The 13,044-nt window shown below is 36.5% G+C and overlaps 2 protein-coding genes across 2 annotated transcripts; one reads left to right on the top strand and one right to left on the bottom strand.

Annotated features, from left to right (window-relative positions):
- The first annotated feature begins 3,033 nt into the window (after nucleotides 1-3,033).
- Nucleotides 3,034-4,595, top strand: LOC126660526 (uncharacterized). The gene is made up of 2 exons (XM_050354085.2): nucleotides 3,034-3,258; nucleotides 3,479-4,595. The coding sequence occupies exons 1-2, from the start codon at nucleotides 3,147-3,149 to the stop codon at nucleotides 4,324-4,326; spliced, it is 960 nt and encodes a 319-aa protein (XP_050210042.2). The 5' UTR covers nucleotides 3,034-3,146; the 3' UTR covers nucleotides 4,327-4,595.
- Nucleotides 4,596-4,699: 104 nt separating this feature from the next.
- Nucleotides 4,700-11,947, bottom strand: LOC126661311 (presequence protease 1, chloroplastic/mitochondrial-like). Its single transcript, XM_050355131.2, has 19 exons — nucleotides 11,502-11,947; nucleotides 11,229-11,415; nucleotides 10,974-11,148; nucleotides 10,749-10,881; nucleotides 10,529-10,599; nucleotides 10,225-10,308; nucleotides 9,826-9,916; nucleotides 8,908-9,428; nucleotides 8,659-8,823; nucleotides 8,348-8,566; nucleotides 8,126-8,253; nucleotides 7,616-7,805; nucleotides 7,146-7,229; nucleotides 6,956-7,053; nucleotides 6,362-6,626; nucleotides 6,126-6,288; nucleotides 5,859-6,039; nucleotides 5,430-5,501; nucleotides 4,700-5,023 (listed from the first exon to the last, which is right to left on the bottom strand). The coding sequence occupies exons 1-19, from the start codon at nucleotides 11,779-11,781 to the stop codon at nucleotides 4,882-4,884; spliced, it is 3,249 nt and encodes a 1,082-aa protein (XP_050211088.1). The 5' UTR covers nucleotides 11,782-11,947; the 3' UTR covers nucleotides 4,700-4,881.
- Between the last annotated feature and the right edge of the window lie 1,097 nt (nucleotides 11,948-13,044).

Raw genomic sequence — 13,044 nt, 5'->3', positions numbered from 1 at the left:
AATATAATAGGTAATGTATGTAAACTCACGTTACGTGTAAAATGTTCATGTACAAATTGAATTATTGAGTTAGGTAAATAGTTGTTAATCTAGAACTAACTAAACAAGAATCAGAAAAAATAGCTTTCAGCCCGATCTATGCCAAAATCGACCTAAAGTAGAGGATCAAGCGGTTTCATCGATCTTATATATTTTAAAATCACCAGCCGGTGTTTTTTATTCCAAAACCGAAATTAAAATATCTAACCTACCCACCCACCTCTCTTTCTCTTTCTTATATATCACATCAATCAATCTCTATTAACCCCTCATCTCACTCTCTTCCCTACCTCAATCACTTTCGATTACTAATAATCACTCATTTCGATTACTAATAATCACCCACGGACCCTGACTTTAGGGGTACCTTACGCTAAACCCCCTGATAAAAAAAAACTGCCGTAAACCCCCTAAAGTTTACCCAATAATTAGCTAAACCCCTTTTCGCATAAATTGACCAAAATACCCTTCAAATCTGTAAATAAATACAAACAAACCAGACAGCTTCAATCAAACCACACTTAAAACCGATCCAATCAAATCAAACCAAACAATCTAATCAAACCTAAATTTATTTAAAAATTAAATAAATAATTATTTTTAATTTAAATAAAAAATAATAAAAAAAAATTTTCCAATCCGGTGAGCAGACCCACCGCGGTGGGTCTGCTCACCGGAAAGCAGACCCACCACGGTGGGTCTGCTATCTGCAGCAGACCCACCGGCGTGGGTCTGCTGCAAAGAGCAGACCCACCGGCCGGTGGGTCTGCTGCAGACCCACCGTGGTGGGTCTGCTCTCCGGTGAGCAGACCCACCACGGTGGGTTTAAAATTAATTTTAAAAAAAATTATTTTTTTTATTTAAATTAAAAATAATTATTTATTTATTTTTTAAAATTAAATGAGTTTTTATTTGAATAATTTTTTTTGCGGCAATGGACGGTGGTGGCCGGAAAAAACCGGCGGCGGCGGGTGGAAGTTTTCGGTTGGATGGTTTGATTTAGTTGAGTTGATTGGTGGTTTAAGTATGATTTGGATGGTTTATGTCTGATTTGATTAGATAATGACTTTAGATTTGGTTAGATTGGGTTGGTTTGGTTTTTGTTATTGACCTTAGGGGTATTTTAGGTATTTTTGAGAAAATAAAGGGCTTGGGGCGGTTTTTTGGGGCGGTTTTAGGGTAAAAGGGGTTTAGCTGATCATTAGGTAAAGTTTAGGGGGTTTACGGCAGCTTTTTTTTGATCAGGGGGTTTAGCGTAAGGTACCCCTAAAGTCAGGGTCCGTGGGTGATTATTAGCCATTTTTTCTTTCAATTAAACAAAGAAAATTTATAATAAATTTTTCTTTATTTTAGTTTATTTAAATTTAGAAATTTTTTTAACTAAAGCGGCTGTAGTCAACATCAAAACCTGAATCCCAAATGACACATTGGAGACGAGTGAATAATTAAGAATTTAAAACTTAGTTAAATATTAAAAAAAAAATTGAATTTAGAGAAATTGAGACGTTGTTTAGAGTGATTCGGATTACAAACCGATATGCCCACTACTTAATTAAAAATTGAGATTTTATAATCTACTAAATTTACACCAAACTAATTACTACAAAAGGTCTTTTTCAAGAGGTAAATTCAAACCTACAAAGGGTTGGTTTTCAAGGATAATCAACAACCTATACTAATGGTAATTCAATGAATGATTAACAACAAATATTTGGGCACGATGAGTAAGAAAACAACTGTACCAAACTAAGGACGAAGTATAAATATCACTACAAATAAAAAAGAAATAGTCGGAATAGATAAACAAAAAGAAAAGAGAAAGAAGGCTAGCAAATTACTTCCTCCAATCTTTGAGGTAACTTCGGGGTTTGAGTAACATCCAAACCTCGAGTTACCTCCATGACCCGAGAAATGGTGATTTGACAGAGGCGCTACGAAGATGATGACTTAACATGGGTTTTTTTGAACTTTGAAAGTTATTTTATGGGCTTAGAATCCACCTAAACGCGGAAGTAACTCTAAAGTCCATAGAATTCATGAAGATATGTGTGGAAGCGAGACAAACGGTATAAGCTTCTCTGAACCTTAGATGTAATCTCCGGACTTGCATATTTATCTAAATCCGCAAATACATCTGAGATTCGGACAACCTGCAACCTAATATCAAGAACATCACGCCTACCAGATCGCTTCGAGAAGAACCTAAGCATAAATACCTAGTCGACGTAAATGATCCAACTAAATGGATTAATAATGGAACACTATAAAATTTAAAGTCCCACATCGCCAAAGAAAGTAAGGTCACCCGGAGAAGTCTATAAAAAGGATAACAGTCTCATTCCCTTAATTTGATTACGCTCATTTATTACCAATACTTAATACCATATCTACTCTATGAATCTATCTTCCGCAGATCTCGTCTAGGTATGAACGCAGACGAAGATCCTTTCATCTAGGATCATATCCAGATATTTTTCTTCGTCTGGGTTCATACCCAGACGAAGGATCTCCTCTTCTGGGTTCGAACTCAGAAGAAGAACTCAGACGGGGTTGTTTGGGTTCGAAAAATTTGAGAAAAATAATTTTTGATTTTTTTTGATTTTTTGGTGTTTATTAGATTTTTTTAGTGTTCGTTAGAAAATGTTGAAAGGAATTAGGGAAGAAGATGATAAAGTGAAGTATAAAAGTGACGTGGACAATAACATGGTGAATAGGAAGACTTGAGTCAGCTTCTGGCATGCCGGCCACGTAGGACAAAAGTCGCCGAAATTTATTTAGTAAGCGCCGAAAATTCACTAATGCTAAGTTGAGTGACTATTTTGGGACGAAAATTAGTACGTTGACCAGTTTAAAACTTTAAGAAAGTACAGTGACCTCCAGAATCAATTACCCTAAATTTAAGGACCGGGTTGAATCGAATTAGAGTTCAGAAACATAAAAATTTTAACATTAGAAGCTGAAGGGTGTATGTAAACCTTCTACCTATACTTTTTAGGTATTTTGGAATAATTCCGAGCAGTAACCCAAACCCGAACCAGGAAAGAAACACTGAGCTGCAAAGCTTAAATCAGAATCCTAAAACCCTAATCGACAGGGAAAGATCAAAGATGTGGTCTCTCTGTTCCTTCCGGAAGCTCTCGTCTTCTTCGTCACTGATCGGCGACATCAAATCCATATCTTACTTGCCCTTTTCCTCTAGATTTGCCGCTTCTCTTTCAGGTCAGTTTTCTCTCTTTAATTTTCATTTATTTTCTAATTTGTTCGACCCTATTTCCAATTATCAATGCTAAAGTTTCATTTGGGTAGTTATAGATCTAATCGTGCTTCTTATCGAATTTGTGTGAGGGGCTCATTGATTTTATGAATTGTGCCTTATTATTATAAGCAACCTAAAATTACAAGCTGTTATCTTGAATCTGGATTATGGTCTGTAATGCAGGTAGTTCTAATCATGTTGTTAGAGGAGAAAAACATTCTCCATCAAGGTTTGGAGTGAACCTTAGTCTGTTGTCTGAACAGGAGAGTGTCTCTACCCCATATGCTTTGACTTTTCAAAAGTCTATCCACTCTGCGGATCAGAAAGACAGCGAGATGGGGAAGATTTCTGAGCTGATAGACTTTGCGAGGGCAAGAGACAGTGAGATGGGGAGGAATTCCGGGCCAATGGGATTTGCCAGGGGAAGAGGCGATGAGATGGGGAGGAATCCCAGACAAATGGATTTTCTGGGAAATAACAGTGAGATGGGAAGAAGTTCTAGGCCGATGGATTTTATGAGAAAGGACAGTGCGGCGGGAAGAAGTTCCAGGCCAATGGATTTTATGAGAAATGACAGTGTGGCGGGAAGAAGTTCTAGGCCGATGGACTTTGTTAGGGGAATAATTGAGCAAGAAAATTCTCGAGTTCCTCGGTACAAAGTTGAGCAAAATACTGATTTTGTCTTGATAAATATAAAGCGCAGTAATGCCTTTATTAATGTGTTAGATGCCAAAGGAAATACTAAGTATAAAGTCTCGTCAGGATTTACGGAAATAGGTGGTGGAAGAACAACTCGGTATAGTGCTGAAGCAGCAGCGGAATTTGTCGGACGAAAAGCTAGAGAGATGGGGCTCAAATCAGTTGTGATGAGGGTGAAAGGGTTCACTCACTTCAAGAAGAAGAGGCAAGCAATCGTGAGTTTTAAAGAAGGGTTCTCAACTCGAAATGATAGAAATCCTATCACATACATCGAAGATGTTACTCAACGTGCACATAATGGATGCCGTCTTCCAAGGAAACGCAGAGTTTAGATTGTATCATGTTGGCTGCTTTCTTTTTTCTTTACAAAGTAATTGCCCCGTGTTTATTAGGGCAGCTGGTAGATCCTCTGATGATGACGGCAATGGAGATAACTTTTGTAATAATGGAAGATGGATTGAAAATGGATGCTAGAAATTAGATTAAAGATGTTCACATTGATTTAAAGTTGTTTTGTGTTTTGGTATTGTTGCCGCAAGCATATTTGTTATGTACTTTTACCACCCCCAGGAATTTGTCTCCAAATACGTATTTTGCCTGATGATTTTGTGCTGTATAGGAAAGTTGATATGTATATATATAAAATTCTTGCATGGTGGGAAAATGAGTTTGTAAGATAATTAGAAGATTTTGATCAAAGGAATATATGAAACAACTACATATCATTATTAATTTTTGATAAATTACAATGTAAGAGATACAAAGTAACCTGTAAGCACCTAAATAAAAAGGTACACAGTTCAAAATAAGGTATCATGGCTTGTCTAGTTAAGCATTTAAATGGTGTAGAAGTATGATTGAAGAATTGCCTGAGAAAAATGCAATATCTAAAGGGCTTTGTTCACTCGAAAATAGTTGGGGAATTCCTTGTTTGCAGCATCAACATCGTCTGGAGATGCTACAGCGACCACTACCCCTTTATTCTTCACTGCATCAATTGCATCACCAAATTCCTTGAACTGCTTCAGACTGCAAAGCAAGAAAAGGAGGCAAGAGCTTGTCAACGATGGATAGATCATCGATAAGAAAGGCCAAGCCAAGCTATCAATCAAGAATTTGTTCTACACACGTGTTACATGTCAATGTGAATCTATGTGCCTAAAAGATACAGTGAATATGAGAACTCAGCAACTATGTCTATAAGGCGGACCCTAAATGCTTATTTTATAAACACTACCATCATCTTAATTTAAAAAGACGAGGTTAACACCCTATATATCCATATTCAACATGCATTTTCCCGGGAAGTAAGTCTCTTGCTGAAACCTAGTAGCATCAAAGTAGAAGCACTATGTGAAACGAGCATATTGCAAGTTTCTTCCCTACTGAACTCATCAGCTAGAAGAACATGAGATGGTAATTTGTGAATCTTTACCTGGTTGACAATATCTCTTCCCTTCTCCTTTGTCTTTCTTCTTCCGTAATGCCCAACAAATGTCGTAACAAACTGAAAAACACAATCACCACAACAATCAAAGCGCATTATTTATACATTAGGACAATAAGAAACGACAGCGCATTGCTGACTCAACATTCCTTAATCCTTATCACTGGCACTCAAATAATTTACAATTCGATTCAAAAACACAAACGCAAAGAAAAAAACAGCCACCACATGCATGAAAAATGTTTCCATTCGCTCTCAATATCTCGATCTCAAACAACTTCAACATTGAACATACAAAATTCAGTGATGTGATGACCTAAAAGGACTTGATGATAACAACAGTCAGTCATACAAGGTCTTCATTCAGGCAAAACATTGCTAGTTTCAGCATGGAAACAAAATATCATATTAACATACCTGCTATAGCCTTTGGCATCAGGTAGCTGGTAACCATCTATATCTCCAATGGTCCCAATAATTGCTTTAGTAAGGGTGTCATCGTCCATTTCTAACTCGCGTAGAAAATCACCAGTTCCATCATATACATCAACTGTCTTTAACAAGTTGGGGTCTCGATAGGATAAGAAGGAGAAAACTCCTACAAGAAATTAAAACAAAATTTCACCAATTAGATGAAAGTAGCAAGTGGAATTCTATGAAAAGCTTAACTGCACATTCTTTTACCTGAGTGAGTATCAAAGTCACAAAACCCGCCATATGCCCCACCACTGACACGCACTCGATCCCACAACCATGTATTACTAATAAATTTGGAAATAACGTAAGCACTCCCGTTAAGCTGATACCCAGTGTCATATAGATTAGCAGCTTTGCCAACATAATTAACCTGTGAACGTACAACTTCAGAAATAAATTCCATACACAGAAAAATGTAGACCAATAAATATTAAACCATGAACCTGTGTGGGTATCACAATAGCTTCATTTCCCAGTGCAAGTCGAGCATTCCATACAGCATTTTCAGCAACAGAGTTGCTAGGCAGTAAATTAAGAAACTTGCCGACATACTTTTCAGAGTTCGTGAGATTTTTCCCATCAGCAGTCAAGTTTACCAGGCAGCTATTCCTTGATAAGAGTGATGTACGAATTTCTTCTAGAGAAGAAGAAACTGAGGGCCAATCCTGATCAACTTTCTTCTCCAAGCCTTGTAAAAATTCCAAGTAACTACACATTTGTTCAAGTTGGATAGTATCAGTATCAGTATCACTATCAGTATAAATCTTTCAAACAGGAAAATAAGTTGCATACAAAAAGTCTTCAAAATTCTTTTCGATCATGCAAAGCTAATAGAAATAGGTGAATATTCCAGTTATCTATTGTTGGTGCAAGAGATGGGAGTGTTATCAGGACCATTTGTAGATATGAACTTCACTGTGACATAAATGCTTTAGTTTTCTGTTATATCTTATAGATTAGAATTGAAAATTATTTCAAAAGCGAAAACCATAAAAGAAGATGTGCAAACATTAAAGCCAAATAAGACATATTCCTACCTGATGCCACCCATTTGTTCAGAAATCCATCCTGCAACATTTAACTTTGCATCCATTCTTGCAGCAGCAATTCCATGACCGCTGCCTCTTATTCGGTTCTGAAGATAAAAGGGAAAATTGAGATTTAGTTCTTAATCTAAAGATTAAATTGAGCATCAAATTCATCTTAAAACAAAAAATAAGCGATTACCTCCATTCTCGCTTTGCTTTGGGAAACAAACTGCTTAAAACGTTGCTGGTCTGTAAACTGTACTTCTTGAAGAACACGATTAACCTACAATAAAGCAAGTGTCAATGCTTGGCATCCTATACTATCCTCTTATAGCAGTTAGCTTAATTTCAATGTAAAACAAAAGCACAAGGACAATACGTAGTAGAGTGCATAGAATAGCTCCATTACTATTATTATTTTCATTTGAACTGATAAGTGCCAGAAGCTAGTATATCATCAGAACATCATTCAAAAGCACAAGGGAGAAGGTAATAGAACTTCATATCTTCCCTGTGTCCTCAAACTAACAATGTTAGGGAAAATGCCAAGTGCGTTACTAATGAAAGCTTTAGTCAAGGAACCCTAAAAACTTTCATAATCATTCCAAGGCCCTATTAACATAAAATTGGAATGCATAACAGTGAATAAGGATTTCAAATGAAAAATACCAGATCAAATAAGTCTTCAGCACGCCCTGCCATGGATTTTCCACGAACAATGAGATGGCTACATGGTTCCTCCTGGCCACGAACAGATGATGTGAAAGGATAAACTGATATTCCTCCAGTTTTCCTCCCAATCAACTGATTAAGTTGCACAAATGACAAATCTTTTGTACCCATCTCAAGCAGTGACTGACTGTCAAAAATATGGGAGTAAACCATGAATAAATACTCCATCGGAAATAACATAAAAACAGCACTTTAGTCAGACATCTACTAATCACATTTAAACATAAATCTTTGCAGATGTTTATACATCTAGCGTGCTCTCGTACAAAAACCTAATGGGCTTCAAATATAAACAAGCACAGGCAAACCTTCAAAATTTTAATAAAATTAGAGCATACAAGATTCAAGCTTTAGACTTAGTAAAAGAACTGTCTAATACAATGTCAAAGAAATCAATCACAAATGACAAAATGACAATGGAACTCTTTCAAATAAGCAACACCTCACCAGAAAAGTGGTACCAAAGGAAGAAGTTCCTGCTTTAGCAGTCTCATGTTAAAAACAACTTCTGCATAAAGGACATCGTTTGTAAAAAGGTCGTGTCGCAAGACTTTCACACCATCGATATCCCCTACCTACAGATACCATACAACTGTTTAATATAGTGAAGCTTCCAGCAATGACTAAAACCAGGTATTCAAGCACAAAAAAAATATTAAGCTTCTTAACCTCTGTTGGTATGCGTATGGGTTCTTTAGGAATGTCATCAAGAGAGAGGCTTGGCACAGTTTTCAAGGCTTCTGGCGGATCAGGTGTTTCCTGCTTCAATCTTAGTTCCTGTGTTGCACGTGCAAGTTCAGCAAGATCCTCTTCTGTCATACTGGCTTTCACTTTCTCCAAGATTTCTCTCTCAGCAGCTTCATCACGGGAAGCTTTCTCTGGATCAGGCTGGAAAAGAAACATTCACATTTTCATATGATAAGTCAGTATCTATGCATCAACTAAAACAGGCAGCTGACATTTCAGTTTAATCTGCTCACCCGCATTTCCACAGTTACGCGATGAGGATTTTGCAGAATGAATTTCTCAATTAAAGGAGAAAAAACAGCTTTAGCACCTTCTTTAGCAATTCTCGCTTTTAAGTCCATCAAAGGTTTCTCATATTTTAAAGGCTCGAATGGATCCTTATCATATATCCATTTACCCTGCAAAGTAGAAAGCATTAAGCATTTCTAGATTTAAATGATAATACTTTATTTTGATATATGGAGAAAAGATGTAGAGCTTACCATGGATCGAAGCATAAGTGATAAGCCGCGAGGAAATGATCCTGTGTTGTTTTCCCTAAGAGAAAACTCAATAGTGTTCATGGATGCCTCCAGAGCATCTGTCTCAAATCCTTCCTCAGCTAATTTCTTGAGCGTACTCATGATTAGTTCTTCCACCTCTTTGATAGCATCCTCAGCAACATTCTTCAATCCAATACTAAACTGAAGCTGAAGAAGCTCATCTTCCATCCCACCACCAACAATGGCATCTCCTAGACCACTTTCCATTAAAATTTTCCTCAATGGAGATGCAGGAGTTCCTAACATGAGATGGTCTAGAAATCCCAAAGCAAGCTCAGTTTCCAAGTCCAAAGGTTTATCAGAAAGTAGCCAATTAAGGCAAACCATGTGCTTCTTTTTCAAGTCACCCCCTTCACCAGCAGGATATGTCTCAACAATCCTGACTGGCTCCACAAAGAGTTGTTGTGGTATGACCTTCGACTCATTGGGAGATGAACTTGCATCAAACATATCTAGATACTCTGGAAGGAAGAAAGAAGAGGACAGGAAGTGTTTAGTAAGTAATATAATTGAACCACAAATCACGCGTTCAAAATTTCAATAGAGTACTTGTTCATGTTATACACAGAGGGAGCTTGTGTTGCATGAATTCTGAACTCTAAAGCATATATGGCTGAATAATTTGAACTACACCACATAGGATTCTAAGTACTACATCATATATGCCTTGGGAGTAGAGTATATGCCTTGTACACACTTCTTTTAGCACAAGATTAGTCCAAAAGGTTCTTTATTAGAGTCCACATCAACTTAAAAAAATCAAAGGTATTTTTCCAAGAGTACGATTACACAACTTAGATGCAGATGAAAAAGTTTTAGGCAATTCTAGCATATTATATCAGTAAAGGTGTTAACTACCACTTAAGATGCGTAAACGCTCCACTGGATCATCATCTCCATAAAACCATATTCTGGCATTGCTGGGGTGGTAATATTTCTGGTGAAATTCCTGCATTTTTCCCAAGAAAAAAAAATTATATGCATTACTTATAATCACGAGCAACAGTTGACAAGAAACTTATCATCAATCAGACGTGAACCCACGAGCATAAGATCTCTATAAGCACCACAGGAGCAAATATAATAAATTGGACTTTCAAACTTTGCTTGAATTTACAAAAGAATAGAAAAACACATCCATAAAGAGTTGGCACCAAACAAAGAACGATCGACATAAAAAAAAATCAACCATAGATGTTTACAAGTAACAATATTTGGATGCTTCGGCATATCATAATAGAAACCAGCTGAGCAGACCTGAAATTGCTCAAATGTCAATTGAGGGATAACTTCTGGATCACCTCCGCTATCAACCCCATAGGTATTGTCAGGAAAGACCGCCTGCAAATAAATAACACGTAACAATTACCATTTTTGAGAAGCAATAAGGATTTCTAACCAAAAGCGTATTTGATAAGACTATTGATTAGCATACTGGGAATTTAAATCATTAAAAACATAGGGCACAACTTGTGCAGCTAACATGCCATGATTCCAAGTGCTTGATGCTCCTTATCGACAAAAAGTAAAGAAAGAGGGAGAGAGCAAAAGGAGAAATTACCTGTTGAGCAGTCCGCCCTAATATATTATCAGGTTGAGAATACACACCCTTCATCTCATTGAAAACAACACCTAAAATTTAAAAATGACGTATTATAGAAGAACTGAATTTATACCCAAACTATGAGGAAACACACCAATATCACAACCAGGACAGAAAATTCAGCATCGGATAGTACGTAGGAACAACTAGTGCACAAGTTTAATTGCCAAAAAGGAACCTTTATAAGATATTTCTTCTGAAGGATCATTGAGCTCGAAATGCCAACCCTCTTGTTGAAAAGTTTGGTGATCCTCCACACATTTGGGGAAGAACACAGCATCAAGGTATACATCAACCAAATTGTAGAAATCCTATAAATGATGTCATCATCTTAAAATCGAAGCTGCAATAAAAAAGATGCAAAATTGAAGGGGCAGTAAATACAACTCCCAGCTGCTCTTACCTTTGTATTTGTAGAGGCAACAGGATAGCAAGTCCTATCAGGATATGTGAATGCATTCAGAAAAGTATGCAGACTCCCTTTCAATAACTCAACAAAGGGCTCCTTTAAAGGATACTTTCTCGAACCGCATAACACACTGTGTTCCAATATGTGTGGAATCCCAGTTGAATCCTTGCTGCATTACAGCATCAGCAACATTCAATTACAAACTCAACAACATAGGAAAACATTAATTAAAGCAAAGATTATACTTACGGAGGAGTGCGAAAAACAATGCCAAAAACTTTATTCTCATCATCATTAGAAACAGACATGACTTGAGCACCAGTTTTCTTATGTCTGAAAAGCACAGCTTTTGATTTACACTCTGTAATAAACTCTTCAGAAACCTTCTCAAATCCAAGCTTTTCAGCGACCTCATTAGGCACACCACCACTAACATCTACAACACCCACACAGTAATTATTCCAACAATCAAAATTAGAAAGCTTTATTAAACTCAGAAGAAGGAAAAGATTGAAGCTTTACCTGGAGAGGCGTAAGCTGGATTGGTGGCTATAGCAGCAGGGGAAATAGAAGAGAAGTGTTTGCTGAAGTGAAAAGAAGAAGATGAGGATGAGGTGGCGGCGAGAGGGAGTAGCCTCCAGTGGGTGCGGTGGAGGAGGGAGCGACGGGGGTAGAGGGTGGTGATTGGACGGCGGGGATTGAGGGAGGCAGAGAGTGAAGAAGGGAGAGAGCGAGGGCAAATGAATCTGTTGTAAGCAAGAGAGGAGGAAGACAGAGAGCGAAGGAGAGCTTTCCCCTCCATTTTAGGATAACCCTAAACACTTGCAGATTCTTGTTTATGGTAATGGTTACTGGTCTGGTATGGGTTTTGGGTTTTGGATAGAGGCAAAATATCAAGAGACTAGTCTCAGTTTTTGGTGGCAGAGGACATGGCCAAGTTTTGGGTTTTTTCTATTCAGAAATACTAATTAAATTTTTTAAAAGTTTGTGCTCAACAAATATTAGTACTTTCTGGAATTGACAGTTGCTTGGAGGGTGGAAAATATCAAAATACAAAGTTTTATTTTCCTTTCCTGTTAATTTTGGCCTTTTGTGTATTTTTCTTGTTCAACAAGTGTTCAACTGAAAAAGAAAGAATCTTTATGTTCAAATGGAATGACGAGTTAAAAACATGGGACATCATAGTACTACTCAAACTAAATCAGTACTGTCAGCGCTTATGGCAAGTGTTTAGCAGTTTTTTGGTGTGTTTATATTCAACTTGTGATATCAATTTGGTGTTTGCTTCCAGTTTTGAATACCATATTCGATTTTATTTATTTCTTCCAACTTGTGTTTGCTCATTTGCTAAATTAGCTGAACTCAAAGTCCTTCATTTAACACTTGAACCGAAGACAAACCGACCTCTTTTGAGTAACTAAAAATTAGTATGTAATTTTAATCACAATTTTGCCATTTTAGGGCATCTCCAACAATAACCCTCAAAGTAGTCTAAATTTTACACTAAAACTACACTGCTACCGTGTTTTATTTCCAACAACTAACTCTATTTTTCACTCTAAAAGAATATTCTCAGCATATTCTTATTTAACAAAATTTTAAACATCTTACACTCACACTCATGGGTTATTCAATACTTATAAAATGCATTAATATGTTTATTTAAAATAAAATATATTATTAACTTTAATAATATATTTGTTAAATATGTTTATATATTTTTTTAATATATAAAATAACTATATTTATTAAAAAAACATTAAATAATAAAATTCATTAAATTATACTCTCTCCGTTCCAAATTGATAGACAGTTTAGGACAAACACAAGTATTAAGGAATTTAGCAAATCTATGTAAAATGAGTAATTTCATAAAAACATATCACACTTACCCTTATTTAATGCAGTGTTGACTTTGTCTTTTAGTGGTATTTGCTCTTATTTTAATGTAATATAATATAGTTAATGAGGGTATTCATGTCATTTTATCATTTTAGCAATAAATGACTGCCTATAATTTGGGACAAAAAAACTCGAAATGCCAACCCACTCTTTTTCAACCAAA

This window comes from Mercurialis annua, linkage group LG8 (assembly GCF_937616625.2).
Source record: "Mercurialis annua linkage group LG8, ddMerAnnu1.2, whole genome shotgun sequence".
NCBI classification, from domain to species: domain Eukaryota; kingdom Viridiplantae; phylum Streptophyta; class Magnoliopsida; order Malpighiales; family Euphorbiaceae; genus Mercurialis; species Mercurialis annua.
The sequence above is the reverse complement of the archived record's forward strand: the minus strand, read 5'-3'. Positions and strand labels throughout refer to the sequence as shown.